At 37.6% G+C, this 19,742-nt stretch overlaps 1 protein-coding gene across 1 annotated transcript in view; it reads right to left on the bottom strand.

Annotated features, from left to right (window-relative positions):
- Nucleotides 1–2,949: 2,949 nt before the first annotated feature.
- The window catches only part of RPRD1A (regulation of nuclear pre-mRNA domain containing 1A), a gene marked incomplete at its 3' end in the record, with an annotated part of 77,117 nt that continues 60,324 nt past the window's right edge, over nucleotides 2,950–19,742 (bottom strand). The window contains exons 7-8 of the mRNA XM_080821053.1: nucleotides 6,259–6,456; nucleotides 2,950–3,734 (exon numbers count right to left, since the gene is read on the bottom strand). Of these exons, the coding sequence (XP_080677179.1) occupies nucleotides 6,307–6,456 (150 nt within the window). The remainder of the gene's footprint in view (nucleotides 3,735–6,258; nucleotides 6,457–19,742) is intronic.

Raw genomic sequence — 19,742 nt, 5'->3', positions numbered from 1 at the left:
CAAACTGCAAGACATGCGCTAGACCAAGAAATGAAATAAGGAAATAAGGAAGAATTTGCCAGAGTGTAGAGTGGGGTTCTTTAAGACTTAAAAGAAGATAGATGAAAAGCATTTCTTGGCTTGTCAAGAAAGCACACCTTTTTTTTTTTTTTTTTTTTAACAGTTGCTTTTGTTGGAGCAAAACACTCCCTCTAACGGTTTCTCATACAGACGAAGAAATCTCTTTGAGGTAAAGTGTTGGATGCCTGAACAGTGATGCACAAAGCAAATCTGGAACCTGATTGTGGGTCGGAATTACCGAGAGGGCTTGTTAAAAAGATATATTGCTGGTCCCCAACCTCTGATTTATCTGAGTCGGTAAATCTGGAGCCCAAGAATTTGCACTGCTAACAAGTTCTCAGCTAAGGCTAATATTGTTGGCCTATGGAACCACTAATTTAGAAGAAATATGCTAGTTTAAAAATGAAAGTAAGCTTTGGGCAATTCTAAAAGTTGTCATTTTTAAACTCGTCAACTCTGAGAGAAGACACGCAGTTGAATAATCTCTGTTTATCTCAAGAGATTTGACATTAACTATCTAGAATATACTTATCAATAGTTCATTCTAACTCTATTTTGTTGATGTGAATAAGTACTGCTTTGAAAAAAAAAAAACAAATGGAAATCAAAGCAGAAACTTGCACAGATATTTGTACTCCCACATTCATAGCAATATTATTCACAACAAAATGTAGAAGCAATCCAAGTGTCCATCGACAAATGGATTAACAAAATGTGGCATTATCCATACAATGGAATACTATTTAGTCTTAAAAAGGAGACACGCCGGTGCCTGGGTGGCTCAGTGGGTTAAAGCCTCTGCCTTTGGCTTGGGTCATGATCTCAGGGTCCTGGGATTGAGCCCCACATCAGGCTCTCTGCTCAACAGGGAGCCTGCTTCCCTTCCTCTCTCTCTGCCTGCTTCTCTGCCTATTTGTGATCTCTGTCTGTCAAATAAATAGATAAAATTAAAAAAAAAAAAAAGGACACACGCTACAACATGGATGAACCTAGAAGGCGCTATGCTAAGTGAAATAAGCCAGTCACAAAAGGACAAAAATTTTCAATCCCACTTTTATGAGGTACCTCGAGGAGTCAAATTCACAGAGACTGAAAGTTGAATGGTAGTTGCAAGGGGCTGGGGAATAGGCAGTTATTGTTTAATGGGTAGAGTCTCCACTGGAGAAGATGAAAAAATCTAAAGATTCATGGTGGTGATGGTTGCATAACAATATTAATCATCAATGTACTTAACACCAGAGTTACACTTAAAAATGGTAAATTTTTTCTCACGTGTTTTTTTTTTGTTACATGTATTTTACCTCAATAAAAACAAAAACAAAAACAAACCTGGGTGTAACATCCTTTGACAAGCCCCCTCTAGTAGTGCTGGTTTTTAACTTTCATACTTGTGTAATGTTATAATTTCATTATTAGCTTGACACGTGATGCAAGTAATCATGGTAATCGTGGAGCTGCTACATAACGTATCCACATAATAGGCATTATCGTGTGGTGGTTAAGAAACACAGGCTCAGGGGTGCCTGGGTGGCTCAGTGGGTTAAGCCTCTGCCTTCAGCTCAGGTCATGGTCTCAGGGTCCAGGGATCAAGTCCCGCATCGGGCTCTCTGCTCAGCGGGGAGCCTGCTTCCCCCGCTCTCTCTGCCTGCCTCTCTGCCTACTTGTGATCTCTCTCTGTCAAAATAAATAAATAAAATTTAAAAAAAAAAAAAAAAAAAGAAGCACAGGCTCAGGACAGAACTTGGAGCTGGATCTGAATCCCAGCTTCACCATTTGACCTGTTCAGGGTCACAAAGAATTTACACTGTGTCTTAGTTTCCTCTATTTGGAAGTGGATAATCAGAGTATCTACTGCAAAGAATATATGAAGTGCTTAGAACAGTTCCTGATGGGCACTTAAGTACCATATATGTGTGAACTACATTATTGTTTAGTATAGACTATAACTGATTTGTAGGACACTGTTTCTCAAAGCACATCAAAATAATTTGGGTACCTTGCTTAAAATGCGGACTTCTAGATCCCAAATCTTCTGAAACAGCATCTTTGGATATAGGTTCCACTGTATAAAACCTGCTACTGCAAAGGGGGAAAACTGGAGTGGGAATGGGAAGCACCTGGATTCAGATAAAGTGACCAGAAGACTTACAGGAATGGAGAACCAGGAGCAGTGGTCAGAGGACATTTCCTCAACTTTTAGACAATAAGAATCACAGAAAATTCTGATTCAGTAGTTAAGTGCACTTTCTGAAAATGTCCCAAGTGAGTCTTATCAAAGAAGTTTGGCAAATAACGCCCTAGAGACTCCCATAGATTTTAGTATTCCCCAATTCTGCTTTAAATTCAAGATGTGGTGAAGGCCTGTGCTCCAGAAGTGCGAAGTACCAAATGAATCTATTCATACAAAAGCATTGCGGCATTACTGTGCCGTAGGCCACAAAAGAAGAGGTGATCTCATTCTCTCCCCATAAGGAACTTGTTGAAGAATGAGCTATAAAACCCATATCTTATTCTCTCCTTACCTGGAATTACAAATTGTGAAGCACATCATGGACTTCAAAGCCCATCTAGAGTCATGGTTGTCAACAATGTGGTCCCTCAACTCAGTGGCATTAGCATCAAACTGTTAAAAATCTAAACTATCAGGCCTTACCCCAGAAGCTCTGGGAGCAGGGCCCAGTGATCAGTAGTTTAATCGCCTTCCAGGTAATCCTGATGTTCGCTCAAGTTTGGGAACCACTGGCCAAGCCAAAGGAATCTCCTTCAACAGTTTCTCCACCAAAAAGTCACTGAATACTTCCAGTACTCTGCTTCCTTACCAGTCCATTAATTTCTCCGCTCTCACCCCACATTCAATTAACCAGATTCAGAGAAATCATCTACACATTTCAAAAACAACATAAAACTTTATTAAGAACATCTTATATTGTCATCAGATACAGGCAAAGAAAAAGGGGTAAATAAACAGGGAAACTTCATCTTCCCATGTGCTATTGCCACCTCAGAACAGACTCGTGTGCAGATGGCTGGAATTACAGATGGCAACAAATGCTCTGTATAAATAAATTCAGTAACACAATGCTCCCTTTCTATACAGAGAAGAACTGGGTTTACACTTTAAAAAGCTTTGATATAGAGCAACAACTATGAAACAAGACTACATCTTTTAGGAGCTATTTCTTAATAGAATACAAAGCAGTTTTGTAGCTTTATTTTATTTCATATAATACAAATTTTTAGAATGGAAAATTCAGAAAGGGCATTCTAACTTTCCAATTAATTTGTACTTTTGAGTTTTTTCTTTCTAAAGATTTCTCAGAGCCAGTTCAATAACTCTACTTTAATTGACGATCTGCTCATCTACAGTGACAACTGACAACCTAGTTTTGTTCTTTTAATTTTGCAAATCAAGATAACCAGGTCATCCCAGCTTTTGCTGATTCTGAAGGAATTCTTATAGAAAAACCCTGATTCAGAGTGCTTGTGAGAAGAGGGACCAAAATAGCTGCATCTGGACTGGTTTTCCTAGAGGGGGAAGCTGGCTACTGAGCACAGCTGATTTTCTCAGACTCCCGGGTTCCCCCAGGTGGTTATTTTACTTACTGTAGTGATGGAAGGAGCAGAGGGAACGCCAGGGAAGCTGTTGAAATTGCCACTCCAGACAGCTCTCTGCACTGTTTGTGGAGAAAAGAGTGATGGTATCCATTCAAACCACAGTACCCCTACTACAAGTGTGGTGACATGCTTTTCTCTCGAGGGGCCAGGCCAAACTGCACTCAGAGATGCATGATTTGCCTCATGTACATACACAGTGGAGAAAATGCTCATGATTTACAATTTGGTATTACAGTACCCTATCTTACCCCATTTCTCGAGAAAATCTAAGTCTACCTTTTAGAAAGGAAGACGATTTGCTGCTAAGGCTTACCAAGTTAACTATCATAAGGCTGAAAAGATAATTTCTAAACCAGACCATAGTATTTGTGTTTACAGTTAGTGAATTAACCAACAGCTAAAGGTTTGTGGAGGATTGGTCAAAGGGTGGGACTGGGGGTAGGATTCAGGTTGAGTACTATCACTTATCACAAATCGCATCAAGCTCTTTAAAAAAATAATGCATTTTTATCATAAATATTTAGAACAGATACTGGCATTAAAATCAGTACCCAAGTCAGAAGTCTGTCTTAAATGGTGAAAATATTTCAACAAACTTCTAATAATTCAAATCTTCCCAGGAGTACATAGTTTATAAATTAGTTTTAAATGGAAAAAAATATATTTTGAATGGGCAAATCACCATTTTAGCAGATCATAAATAAGATCAAGACGTTGAAAATAAATTAATATACAAGTTTTTGCTTTCACTTTAACAAGAAAAACTAACTTACATGGTATACTTTTCTAACAGGTATTAACTAGGTTTTTATAATTGTGCACTGGTTACCCCACCACCCCCATGCTAAATCTTCTTACATATCCTACACCTAGGGACAGAGGTACACAAGACAGACAGACATATACCTCAATGTGTGAGTCTGGCTGCTGCACACCATTTCCTTAGTTGGAGTGATGTTACAAATGCTGGTCAGGATCTATTAGTAATTTGTCAACCACATTACAAGTTAAGTACATTTGTGGTTAAGTGGATTAGGTTCCCAGGTGAGCTTTCTGTGATAGTGTTTACAGGGAACCTAACTACTATTGTTTCTGTGAGAAAATGTGCCCAGAGTCCCAAAAGTTGACTAGAAGACTGGAATATAAGCCATACATGGATGGGGACTACTAATATGTGTCTATGTTTTGAAGAGAGGTCAAACGGTTAAAAGCACTGTTTTCAGAACTACTGGGTACTGAAAATAAATATTTGCCTTCTCCTTCACATATAAATTCATTTTAACTATAATTTCTAATATTGAGAACAAAAGAGTGAAGCCATTCAGACTAGTGAGACATAATTGGTTTGTGGGATTTAACAGATGTTTTATTAACTATCTAGCTTGAATCTGCTTACAAGGAAAAGAAAAATGTCTAATATGTAATGAATGAAAATAATGTTTATCCTAAGTCATTATTGAGTACAAATCCACAGCTTAACAATGTGATTTAAAAAGAAAGCAGGAGAGCATGCAACTGCTCTAACACACAGGGTTAGAAATAAAAGGTAAAAGTACATTTGTTTTGGTAATTCTAAATATACAAATATAGCATTTGCCAGATCTACCCTGTAGTGTAGCACTGCTTAATTTCCAAATATACAGTCATTCAAAAACTTTAAGGAAACATTAAAAATGTTCCAGGTTACTTACTGAACTTCAAGGAATATTGTGTTGAGAGTTTAGAGCTAAAAATACTATTGTTTTAAAAGTTAAATGGCTAAGCAAATAATAAAAGTATCATTATTTTATTTCTTTTAATCCCCTAGATGGCTTTATGTTAAAGGGATTCATTATGTTAAAAGGAGACTGATTTGAAAATAGCAATCAGTTCCAGAATCTAAGTTGTCCTCTTGGTAGAAGGTCAAATTTTACAACACTTCCAAAGCATTTCCATATTAATCTATTCAAATAATTCTAAACAGTTTGATCAAGGGGGTCCCTATTTAACATTCCTTTTATTCTACACTGGCAGCTGGAATGGAACCCCTACAGGACTACTGTGGAAAAGTCCTCTAAGCTTTAATCTGACCCTTACTTTAGTGTTAAATTACTGACCTCTAGGGAATAAGGAATCAAAGGCATTAAGAGGCACAGAACTGATATTTTGGTCAGGGAGAAGGGTGAAGATTAAGTTGGAACATTTAGTCACTTCTACAATCAAGTCCTAACTATACCATAATAAAATCTCTACCAACTCTTGATTACTTCTCACCCTTTAGGAATTACATACTTTACAGTGATTACATACTGAAGAAAATAAAGAAAAATATTTGAAAATACACGAAGAAATAGAAACATGGAATTTCTCACAAGGCCCTGGATCAAAAAAATTTACAAAAAGATCTTTTGAAAATAATCACTATTTGTGAGCTTATTAATACACAGAGATCATCACTTTGTTTAAACTAAGTCATATTAACTTACCAATAAAATAGTAAACAAACCAACATTTTAAACAATTTTATAAATTACTTGTCACTTCTTTTGTTAGTCATTCTCTCAACCATATACAAAAATAACGCTACAGGACTGTCCACCTAACCTGTCTCCATTTCTTGCAAAGTCCTGGGCCTTGGAAAGAGACTGGTCATCAATCTTCACTGTAGATGTCCCCGGCAAAGGGCAGGTGCATGTGGCTTCCAGTGACATTGGGCAATCGGGATAAGTCTGGCAGGCTCTGGATCCGGGACCTGAGTTCTTTGCGCACCAGGGAAACTCTGGCTAACTTGCGCTTGTATTCCTGTAACATCAAACCACTTTCATTAGCATTCCTGGAGTTGAGAGAAGAACAATCTAGTTAATACTTGCATAAAATCTGGTATTACACTCAGTTAATGCTGAATAAGAAAGGATGATTACAATGTTAGCATTAGGATCAAAGGAGGGACTTTGGAAATATACTGCTAGGTAAACTATTTTTATGAAAAACCACAATCTTTTTCTTTTCTTTTCTTTTTTTTGAGAGTGTGAGAGCACAAGCAGGAAGGGGAAGGGGCAGAGGGAGAAAGAATCTTAGGTTCTATGTCCAGCATGGAGCCCAACTCGGGGCCTGATCACACAACCCTGAGATCATGATCTGAGCTGAAATCAAGAGTCAGATGCTTAACTGACTGAGCCACCCACAATCTTAAACAGTTGTCACACAACTGTGAAAAGAAGACTACCATATTAATAAACTTAACCTCAACATATAAGATTTTAGGGCACCTTTGAGCTCGGATAAGAAAAATTACATATCTGTTTTCACCAACTTAAACTGAACATTATTTTCTATTGTGAATGTTGGCAACAAACCACAGGAGTATTATCAGTACCTGTGAGTTTGTCTCCAATAGAAATGAGTGGCCACAATATTATATTACAGGTTCTTAAAGCTATCTTGAAATATCGTTTGTTTATTTATTTGCCAGAAAGCAAGAAAGAGAGAGAGAGAGAGAGAGAACACGCTGGGGGTGTGGCAGGCAGAGGGAGAAGCAGACTCCTGCTGAGCAAGCAATCTGATGAGGGACTTGATCCCAGGATCCTGGGATCATGACCTGAGCCAAAGGCAAACGCCTAACTGAGCCACCCAGATGTCCCGATATTGTTTACATTAATCATGACTTTGAAATTATGGTAGTCATTAGACCAACTAAATGTTATTTAATGTCTCAGTAAAGAAGCATATTTTATTATACAAATCTCATTATATCAACAACTGTATTTTATATATAATTTGTTTCCTTTGTAATGCTATGTCTTTTACTTTCTACATTAAAATACTGAACTTGAGAAGGGGTCCAAAGCTTCACCAGACCACCAAAGGATTCCAACGGCCCAAAAAAAGATTAGGAAAGCCTGCCAACAGTGGCCCAAAGACTCAGGGACTGGAAACCAATCAAGATCATATTTGGCTTAGAGGGAAACAGCCCATTTTCTACACTGGGAAGATCTTTTAACTGCAGCTGCCAGACTTCCACATGGAAAGAGAGGATCCTTCTTTGCTTCATCACCTAGTGGAGGTGAGATGTGAAAGAGGGAATCTAGAAAATGGGTATTCTTCCTTCTAGAAAAGATGAGAACTTTCTCCCTCCTTCTAACTAATAACCAAGGCTGACCTCATAAACAAGATAGAAAAACTTACTCATAAGCTTTCATTTTGGGCAGAAGGCCTATCCACAAAAAGCCCTTAACTTTAGTGTTTCTCAACTCTGTACGTAAGAATCAGCTAAGAGGGGCACCTGGGTGGCTCAGTGGGTTAAAGCCTCTGCCTTTGGCTCAGATCATGGTCTCAGGGTCCCGGGATCGAGCCCCTCATGAGGCTCTCTGCTTGGCAGGGAGCCTGCTTCCCCCACCAACCCACTCTGCCTGCCTCTCTGCCTACTTGTGATCTTTGTCTGTCAAATAAATAAATAAAATCTTAAAAAAAAATCAGCTAAGAAATTTTTGAATAAACAGATTTTTCAAGAGTACTTCAGTCCTACTACATATCAATTAAATGAGAATAATCTATGGAAGTGGGTCCAGAGTTAATGAATTTTGTAGAAGTTCCCGAAAGAATGCTAATACAGAGTTCTGAGCCACTTCTTTAGTTTTTCTACCTACATGAAATCAACCTCACAGCTTTGGGCACGGAAGAGAGGTGTCAATTCTTGCCATGTCTACATGTCCCTGCATCTCTAATTTATCATGAAGATCAAGATGGAGTAAAAGAGAAATCTAGAATCTTAAGGCATAATTTTCCCCTACTCCTATCCCCTTCACCAGTGATACACACTGGAACACCAAGTAAGTTTCAGCATAGTAGCTCAGAGTGGCACACAAAAGATTAACACCAGAATATTTCACATTCTAGATGCATACTTCTCAGTAGGCTCTCATTACACATGTCCACATTTAGCACATTTCTTTCTCAAAACACACTGGTATGGGGCAAACACTACTCTCCATCTGTCCCACTGTTCTTAGCTGAATCATTCTTGAATAAATAATACATAAAGCACTCTGGGGTCAGCATGATATATTGAGATGCTGTTCAAACATATTCATAAGCAATTATTCTCTGCTAAAGAATATGTTTTGAGAAATGTCTTATGTACCTTTAGTGGTCATTATTGATCACCCTAATTTCTAATTTCTAGCATCCTGATAGGTTGTTCTTCAGTAAAGATTTGATTCAAATGATACTGGCAACTAAAAGCCTTCAGCTAATTGGTATCTATTGCAAACACAAAAGTATATCTATTGCAAATCTATTGCAAATATAAAAGTATAAAAATATAAAAAGCTGCCATTTATTGAAAGTCCATTACATGCCACGCATTAAAATAGAACTCATTTAATCCTCTCAATAATCTCATGAGAAGAGTTATTATCTTTCATACGCATGTGAAGTCACACTTTTCCCAAATAGAAAGAAAAGTACGTAGTAGTCAAAAGCTTTCTCTACTGTCATAGGCAGGATCTCCTACCCAGAAGATTTAAGGAGCTGTGGCAAGCTGTCTGATGTAAGCCCAAAGTAGAAAATGGATGAAACCTGGTAACTATCTGATAACATGAACCAGGCCATAGCCCTGAAAGTCTTAAATTACCCAACTAGGTGGTCTAGAAAGAGGCTACAAGATTTCACAGGTTGGTTTCTTACAGCCACAACGCTTACAAGAGGATATATTACTTTGATTCTGATGTACAATAACAGTACTTCTCTCAGATCAAAATCATCGCAGCACCATGAATGTAATCTCACAGCACTTTTACAGAAATGCTATCACAGCATATATGGCAAGTATATATGGCAAGTATGTATTTACTAATGGAGATACAGCATTTAAAAAATGAACAAACAGATGAGGTCTCCTGCCTCCACAAAGCTAACATTTCAGGAGGAAGGAGACAAAAAACATATAAATATTATTTCAGATATGAATATAGTAAAGAAAATAAAGTTGGGCCAAAGGAAAATAAGATGGATCCATGTAGGGGGAGAGTTATTCACATGCGTATGAAAGATTCAAACTGTTGTTTCAGAACCACTGACCTAGAGGAGACTGACTTCCAGCATGACAGCATGACGAGTTCGACTGACCCACCTCCTGGTGAAAACAGTTTCTAAAAACCATACTAGCCATTTAAAGCTTCTAGAAATGATCCTAAAGGCAAAGAACCTATGAAGAAATATCTGTTCCAGAAAAATACATTAGCAAAGGCGAGCATCTGTGGTGTCTGAACCAAGATGTTCCCTCCCTACCTACTCCCAGTTTAGCAAGGCAGACACCCCTCAGACCACTGCAAGAACACAAGAATCACTCCCTGGCAGCTCCCAGAGGGCTTTCTTCCTGAGAGGGGCAAGGCATCAGCATTTGTGATGCTGCCCCCAGTTACCTGTTGCTAAGGCTGCCTCAGGATAGTGTAGTTGAGGGCCCAGGGGCTCTTCACTCAGCCTCTGTTGGTGAAACAGAGGCTCTAACTTGGATGTGGCAAGCCAAGAACACTGGGGCACTGACAACCCCTGCCCCCCATTCAGGAGGTGATGCTCTAATCAGAAAGGGAAAGCTGAGATAAAAACAGGCTGCTACACCCCTCCTCACTCTTACTAAGAGCTGAACTCCTACAGCAGAGGTAACACTCAAACAAAAGTTTACCATTGTCCCCATCCCTAGTTACAGACCCCTGACACAAAAGATTTTTGCCTGACAGAAGCAGGCAGTAAAACAGAACATAAACTTGTCACATTTTAATTACAACCACAAGGCAAGGAGAAATTCAAGCCTAAGGGTACTGTCAGGAACAGTGGAGGCTATGGTGAAAGGCAATTAGGAGATTGATAATAGGAGCTAAACTGTAGGCCAACTCATTTGCAGTAGAGAAACAGGGAAGAAGACAGCTAGAAGGTGACTTTCTGATGTCAGAACAAATATCTAACACTGACCCCAGAAAGAATATCAGTTATCTCAAAGAGTGCACTCCATGCTCATTGCAACATTATTCATAGCAGCCAAGATATGGAAACAACCAAGTTTCTGTCAACAGATGAAGGGATAAAGATGATATGGTGCATACACATATACAATGGAATATTATTCAACTGTAAGAAAAAAGATAATTCTGGCATTTGCAAGTGGATAAACCTAGAGGACATTATGCTAAGTGAAATCAGAGAAAGATGAATACCATATAATCTCATTTACATGTGGAATCTTTAAAAAAAAAAAAAAAGGAAAGAAAAAAAGGAAAAGGTGAACTCAATAGAAACAGTAGAATGGTGGTTACCAAAACCTGAGATGTCAGGGGGAGATGCTGGTCAAAGGGTACCAGCCTTCAGTTTTAAGATGAATAAGCTCTGGAGATCTAAGGTACAGCATTTTGACTATATTTAATAATACTGTGTTGTGTACTTGACATTTGCTGAGAGGAGACCTAAGTGTTCTCACCACACACACAAAACTATGTGACCTGATGGATATATTAATTACACTGAGTGTGGTGAAAACTTCAACAAAGTAGACATATATCAAATCATCACACTGTACAGTTTAAACATATACAATTTTATCTGTCCATTTTACTTCAGTAAAGCTGGTAAAAACAAATCTCTGCTTATTCTATTAGTAAACCAACACTGCCCCCCAAGCCCCCCAAAAAACCTCCACGAAAACTCCTAGGCATGAAAGAGAAAACAAAAATTGTGGGTCCAGTGGCACACATGTACTGTATCAGGGTAAGTAAACCTGAGAAGTCAGTCAATAAGTAAAGCCAGGGGCACCTGGGTGGCTCAGTGGGTTAAAGCCTCTGCCCTCGGCTCACGTCATGATCCCAAGGTCCTGGGATCGAGCCCTGCATAGGGCTCTCTGCTCAGCGGGGAGCCTGCTTCCCACCCCCCTCTGTTTCTCTGCCTACTTGTGATATCTGTCTGTCAGATAAATAAATAAAATCTTTTAAAAAAAATAGCAAAGCCAATACTGGCTTTTTTTTAGACCCCTTTCATAATCTTCTCATTCTTTTCTAACTAAATCTGCATTTTTCAAAAACAGCTTTCAAAAATTTATTTTGTGTTTAAAATTTTTTCCCTAAATGAATTTTTATTCTGTTTCAGCTTCAAAGAAAGAGAAGAACTTGAATTTTAAAATTTAAGATAAAAAATTCCTCCATTAAGAAATCAAGCCCCTTCCCTTAGCAATAAATATGAAGTTGACATATACTGCTTTTACTGCAAACGTATAGTTCTGTTTATCCTGCCAATATGAAAAACTTTTGGTGCAAATCAAAACCACAAGGATCACACTTCACACCTACAATTATGGCTATAATAAAAAAGACAGACAAGGGCGCCTGAGTGACTCGGTTGGTTAAGCATCTGACTTGATTGTGGCACAGGTCATGATCTCAGGGTCGTGAGATCAAGCCCCCATATGGGGCTCTGTCCCTCTCTCACACCCAACACCCACTCCCATGTGCACACTCATTCTTTCTCTCAAATAAATAAATGAAAAGAAAAAAAGAAAAGAAAAGACAGACTGTAACAAGTGCTGACAAACGTGGAGAAACTGGAACCCTCACACACACTGCTGGTAGAAATGTAAAGTGGTCTGTAATTCCTGAAAAGACCATATAGAGTTACCACATAACCCATTCATTCAACTCCTAGGAATATACAAAAGAGAAATGAAAATGTATGGCCACACAAAAATTTTAACATGAATGTTCACAGTAATTCACTATAGCCAAAAAGGAGGAAAAAAAAATCCAAATATCTCTCAACTGATGAACAGAGAAACAAAATATGATATACTTCTACCATGTAATATTATTTGGCCATAAAAAGAAATAAAGTACTGATATATGCTACAACATGAAAGACCCTTGAAAACATGCTAAGTTAAAGAAGCTAGCTAAATAGACTATATAATGTATGGTTCCATTTATATGAAATCTCCAGAAGAGCCAAATTTATAGAACAAAGCTTAGGGGTTGGGGTGGGTTGAAGTGGAAATGGTTATGAGATTTCCTTTAGAGTGGATAAAAATGATCTAAAATTAAAGATTGTAGTGATGGCTGCAAAATCCTGTAACTATATTTAAAAACTGTACACTGTAGGACTGCCTGGTTGACAGAGTCGGTAGAGCATGTGACTCCTCTGATTTGCAGGTTATAAGTGGGAGCTCTCTGTTGGGTGTAGAGATTACTTAAAAATAAATTCTTAAAAAAACCCCAACAAAACCCTGTACATTGTCACATGGTATGTGAATTAAATCTCAATTAAAATATTAAAGGAAGGGGAAAAAAGGCTTTGTGAGTTAGTCTAAGAACCTTAGTGCCACAAATAGTATTTTTTTTTTTTAAAGATTTCACTTATTTGAAAGAGAAAGAGATCATGCTCACAAGGAGGAGCAGAGGGAGACGGACAAACAGAGTCTGTGTTGAAAGCAAAGCTCAATGTTGGGCTTGCTCTCACGATGAGAGCTGAAATCAAGAGTCGGATGTTTAACCAACTGAGCCACCAAGGCACCCCCAAATAGTATTGTTTTTAATGGGAAATGGATTCCAAGTTCTGCTACTTTACTAAGAAATTCACTTAAAAAAAAAATTCAAGGATAAGGGTGAATCTGTTATTCTAGGTACAGTAAATACCAAGCTCATACAATATAAATACTGTCCACCAAATTCCAACCTGACTTCTTGGAAAGCCCAAACTGTTAATGCAAATATTATATAAAAACCAGTGATGAACATGAGTGATGGTCAAAAGGGTCAAACAAAAGCAATGCCATAGAAAATAAACATTGTTTATAATAACTACTCTCTACATCACCTGCACCTTACAACACCTATTAATTTACATACCAACATTCTAGATGTCAGTTTGACAGTACTGACTTGAAATTCTAGCTCACTGCATATTATTTTCATTTTTTCAAAAAATTCATCATTCTGTTATTTGATATTGAATTCAAAGGTCTCAACTGATCTGCTTCATACTTCAGCTAAACGTTTCTTGAGTATCTACTATAGAAGGTACCAGTAACTACATTGGGAGCACCAAGATGAATCATAATCCTCACCTAGAAGAATACACAATTTAATGGGCATGCAAAAAATGAATATTACAATAAATTATGATGTATTCCATTAGATGCAAAAACCACTTTCCGTGACACACCAGAACTGGAGGATGGAGGACTTTGCCACACTACATAGATCAGGGAAGGTTTTCAGAATTGAGGAGATGTGAGTAGAACATAATAGGACATGGGAACAGCAAGACAGCAGGGCAGTGAGGATGAAGGGCACAGTATGTGCCAATTCACTACCACCACAGAGCGTGGTGCAACATGAAGAAATTAATTTCATTACCAAATACAGCCACATTTAAGAGGACGAACCTGAGGAAGAATCCTAATTAGAAGTTTACTGCAAATGTCTAAGAAAGACAGACTAGGGCCTGAACCAAGACAGAAGGAGAAGAGCACTTCACAAACTACACTGTACGTCAAGCAGCAATGCACTTTATAAACTACACTGTGTGCATGCAATACCTTAATTCAAAAGACAAAAACAATTTGTAGTAAGAAAAATTAGCAAGACTGGTTATAGTTCTCCTGTGAAGAATGATGAGATTTCAGGCTTGATGAGTGGCTGGATGGAGATGCTATTATCTGAGATAGCAAAGACAGATAGAAACTCCTTTAGAGAAGATAAATAGTTCAATATTCAGCATGTGAAGTGTGTTATCCTTGGGACTTCTAGTAGAAGGCACTTGGAAATGTGGTTCTAGCATTCTGAGCTGAACGTAAGATTTGGGCTTCAGAGGCAGCAAATAAAAACCTATCTATAAACCATGAGATGTGCAGTAGTCCATTAGGCCTATATGAGTACATATACAGAAATGTTTCTGAGCCATCTTACACCATTTTGCTTCTCCCTTCCCCCACTCTATCTTCTGTACATCTACCATCACACAAGATATTGTCAAACTTTGCTTTTCGTGGCTTCAGAAAAAAATTAAATGTATACTGATCTGATTTACTGAATCCACATCCTATGATTCTAATGTACACCAAAACATGGCATGTCCCCTCCCATTCCTGGTGAGAATCACACAAGAAGGAGAAGTAGGCTAATGACGGAAGGCAGAAATGTTCCTATTATTAAAAAGGACTAAAAAAAAGGCAGTGAAAGTTAATCAGGAAGGCCTATATGTGGAAAGGTTTGAACTTTTTTCCTTAGGAAAATATTAATTTTCCCAACAATTTTGGGACCATGTACTAGTACTAATTTTGGTACTATGACTATCCAACCCTCAGAAGAACCATATACCATTCACATCCACTATCTGAAGAACCCAGTAATCATCCTTAACCAACGCAATATCTGCTCTCCAAGTTCTTATGAGAGAATTCAATATAAAGAGGTATAACTTGAGATTTCAAAAAGGTCCACTTAAAGCATTTCATAACTGCAAAGTTTAATGGATTCTCGCTCCTTAAGTGTGGCTGTACCTGGTGACTTATTTCCAAAGAGAAGAGTATGAAAAGGGGAATAAATCAACTAACTTTACAGTGGAGAAGCCTGACAAACAATGCCTCGACAAAGTGATCTACGGCACATCAACACTGATAGGTGATTTGATAGTTAAGTACCTTGACAAAATGTGGTGAAAATGGCACTTGACCTCTGCGTCTTCCTTTCTTCCCCCCTTCCTCCTTCCTTCCTTCATTCCAGTCTAATTTTGAGAAAAACATCAGACAAATCCCAACTGAGGGACATGTCATGAAATTCCCGAGCAATATTCCCCAAAACTATCACGATCATAAACACAAGGAGAGTCAAAAAAAGTGTCACAGCCAAGAGTCCAAGGAGACATGACAAATAAATGTAATGTGATAACCCAGATGGGATCCCGGAACAGAAAAAGGACATTAGGTAAAATTTTTAAAAATCTGAATAAAGTGGGGAATTTAGTTAATAAAAATTGGTTCACTAATTATGACAAACATACTAACATAACATACTAACATAAAATAACTAACATAAAATATTAACAGGGGAAACTGGATATGAGGTATAACGAGAACTCTCTGTACTGTCTTCATAGCTTTTCTGTGAACTTAAAATCGTCTAAGATAAAAAGTTTATTTAAAAAAATCTAATGGACAAATTAAACATTTTCCCAGGTTACTGAAGCCCCTTTGCCTACATTCTTACCTTAATCTTCACAAAAGATTAAAAGAGAGGAATTACTATCCCTGTTTTACAGATGAGAAAACAGATGTAGGAAACTCAGCATAAATTACTCGAGTCAGAAATGCCTGACACCAGCCACACAACGCATTTTATTTAATAACATTCATCAAAATTAATGAATAATAAATAGATCTTCATTACTCTTAACAAATGCTACAACAATCACCATTCAGAAAGATGATACAATAAAAAAACTATTCAAGATCTTTTGTAGAATACCATTTACATTAAATTATCCAAATTCTGATGCAGATTTGTTATGAATATTCCAGGATGATCTGCAATTTCGGCCTCCAAATAACATAGTAAAGCAACACACAACATTTACTAACAAACAACGAGGGATTCTGTAGTATTAAGCCTGCTTTGAACACAAAATTTTTGTGTAGCCAAAAATGATACAAATTTCTCTTCAGAAGCTTTTGTCCAAATTATTTTTACCTGCCCAGGATCTGCATCCAATTTCTATCCATCCTATAAGTGCCAGCTTAAATCTCAAGCCCTCCAACCGAACTTTCTCAGATTATTTCTTCCACGCTGAACTTTCACTACTACCTGATCACTCAACAACATCCTTCTCTGACATGCTACTGACTATTCACATACTACACATATAGGGTATACTAGAAAGTTGATGAACAATGAGAACACCAATAATAACAGAAAATAATTCTAGTCATTTGAATAGCTAAAACCCTTACTCATACAGTTACATTTCTTAAGAAATGCAATGTTCATAAGAAAATACAGATATTTTCATTAATGGTTCAGCTACAACCTTTTATATTTTTAAGATTTATTTATTTTTGGGGGGGAAAGGGCAGAGGGAGAGATAATCCTTAAGCAGACTCCCCACTGAACGGCAGAGCCTGACAAGGGCTGGCCTGATGCAGGCTGATCTCACAACCCTGTGATCATGACCAGAGCCAAAATCAACAGTCAGCCACTCAACTGACTGAGCCACCCAGGCGCCCCAAAAATTATTTTTGAAAAGAGGATCTAAATCAAGTGAAAATTTTACCTGAGTGCTTTTCTACTAGGAACAAATGATATTTAAAATTAGAGAACCAACTTTGCATCTTTTCCTTCTACAAATTCTTTCTGTCTTAACCACCTATTTAGCCAAAAGTTATTTACAGTATTTTAAATGAGACACATCATAAATCCGTTACTGCTTTTTAAAAGTAATCTCTACACTCAATGTGGAGCTCGAATGCACGACCCCAAGATCAGGAGTCACTCACTCCACTGACTGAGCCACCCAGGGGCCCTGTAAGTCCATAACTATTATGTACACACTATAGTTCCTAGTAATGTATGTGTTATATATCCAAAACTCTACAAGAGATAGGTTTTTCAGTACCCCGGCTTCATCAAACCACCTCTCCCAACTTTTAATCACAATTTTCCAAACTTCAATGAGCTAATTGCCACCTTTTATCATTTCTTCACAGGTTACCTATTCTGTTTATATAGTATTATTTAAACCAACTCACTTTTTAAGAGCTTCATTCTAAGAAACAACAGTCATATAATCACAGCTTTGTTGTGCTACTTGGAATTTCACTCAACACTAAAATAACTACTAGAATAAATGTTCTCAGGCAGCATGTGGCACGAGTAGCACTGAGCCACTTTTTATCTCCTTAACTATTTCCCTCTTTTAACAAGGCCCACATTTCTGTCCTTTATTTGCTGAAACTATATGTGTTGTTTCATTTACAGATACACACATGTGTCTCCATCCCAAAGGCCAAAAGCTTTTTATTACCATGTACTTCAGCCTTAATGCATTAGGTGTGGTATCATGTGTGGACTGAAAGTGGGTTAGAGCTAGCTTGAAATCTGAACTACCTTTTGAAAACCCTTTCTTTACAACTGAGTATATTGTCTAATCTTCTCGATGTTAGCAAACCTACTTTAAGACCAGACACTACCACAGAAACTTTTTCTACTTTAGCCTCACACTAACTTCCTGAGCCACTGCTTAGTTATTTGAACTTAAATACTATTATACTCTTATCTAGTCTTCATATCCATAATTAGGGTGAAACACACTTTGTGTCCAGCAGAGCACTGGCTATGAACAGGTCTCTAGTCAATACTTCTGGGCATGAAGTCAGAAGATTTGGGTGCGAGTACTGCCTCCTCCATTTAATACCCATGTGACTCTAGGCAATGACTCCCTGAGATTATCTAAGCCTCAGGTGTTTTCTTTATAAAAGAGGGAGACCTATTTTATAGGGATCTGGGGATTAAATAAATTAATGTACAAGTTTTCAAATAATTACGTGCTATATAACTTGTGATTACCATTCTGGGATGGTATCAAAACCATCTTGCACTAAGAACAAAGAAAATCAATGCCCCCAAATTTGGAGTTCTTACTCATTTTAGGGCTGACCCAGATACTGTTATTCTAAAATTCCAGTTGCTTTAAATGTTTTAATTATTACTGAATTTAAATATTTACATTTAAATATAAATAGCATCTGTTTTCCTGCAGATGCTACTAATAATTCGACTCTTAGGCCATACTTGACAGTGACTTCTTAAAAAAGCCTTAAGAGAATTTCAAGTGCATCCACATGTGGTCATTAAAAGCTGGGCAACAATTGCAAGCATCAGGCCTGCCATGTTACAGCCCCTTTCTCCCTATCCGCTTTCTGAGAGCTGCTGTAGCAGAAGGAATGCATCAAGCAGGAAGCCCAATACTGATTCTACTGAGGAAGCTGTGCAGTGTTTGCAGGATGCAAATCTGAGCATAGCCCAGGCTTCAGAATGCTTTGAGCTTTGAGAAGTCATTCTCTTACTTTTCATTTGTAAAATCAATCTTCATGGTCCCTTCCAAGAACAATGTGATGGGACTGGGTAACACTCAATAAAAATATATATTGGGATTTTTTTTTTTTCAGCAAGGGAGAGGGAACATCTGAGCATGATGGTTAAAGACTTCCCCAACAGTGTTTCTTAACGATGGATGTAGCGGTGTAGTATTTCCATGACATCTTGTTTCCAAAGTATTTCCAAAGGCGCATCTTTGCAAATATCTAAGCAATTTAATTTCTCCCTGTATATCTTAATATATGCATCCTTAGTCTGAAATCTGCTTGACTCAGTTCTATTTAAAATTCACATTTTATCATTCTCACCAGTCTTTATTGTAACTAAATATTTGGGAATTAAAATAAGTAAATTCTTGGGTCAGAAAAGAACAAATTAGCGTTGAGGGTAGAGTTAGTTATCCTCACGCAAAATAGTATTGAGACATAATTTTTATATTATAGAACCAATCTTTACAATCTTGGCTCCTTTTGTTTGTGCTCTTGTAGACACCTAAATAGTTTTGTTCTTCGACATGTATTTCATTTGCCTCCCTTAAAATGTTAACATAAAACATCTTTCTTAAGCCTCTACCTTCAATATAACTATAAGCTTTGATTATCTCTCAGGATTCACTATACTCGACTTCATTTTGGTTATCCTGGTGTTGGGGCTCTATGCTAGGATAGACAGGAAATGTTGATTGAAGTACTAATCGACTTAAAAAAAAAATGTACAGGGTTTTGTTTGTTTTCACCAAGACCAAAAAATTCCATGATGTTAGGGACTTTCTGAGACTGGGAGTAGCTAAGTCTATTGCCATCTCCAGGAAAAAGAGGGCAAGGCAGATAAAGATATTTAGTGGTTTGCTCTGTCTTCTGTAAGTACCCAAATTTCACTTGGGATCTAATCCTGCTTTTTTTTTTTTTTTTAAAGATTTTATTTATTTATTTGTCAGAGAGAGAGAGAGAGGGAGAGAGAGTG

The sequence above is a fragment of the Martes martes genome (assembly GCF_963455335.1).
Source record: "Martes martes genome assembly, chromosome: 13".
Taxonomy (NCBI): Eukaryota; Metazoa; Chordata; class Mammalia; order Carnivora; family Mustelidae; genus Martes; species Martes martes.
The sequence above is the reverse complement of the archived record's forward strand: the minus strand, read 5'-3'. Positions and strand labels throughout refer to the sequence as shown.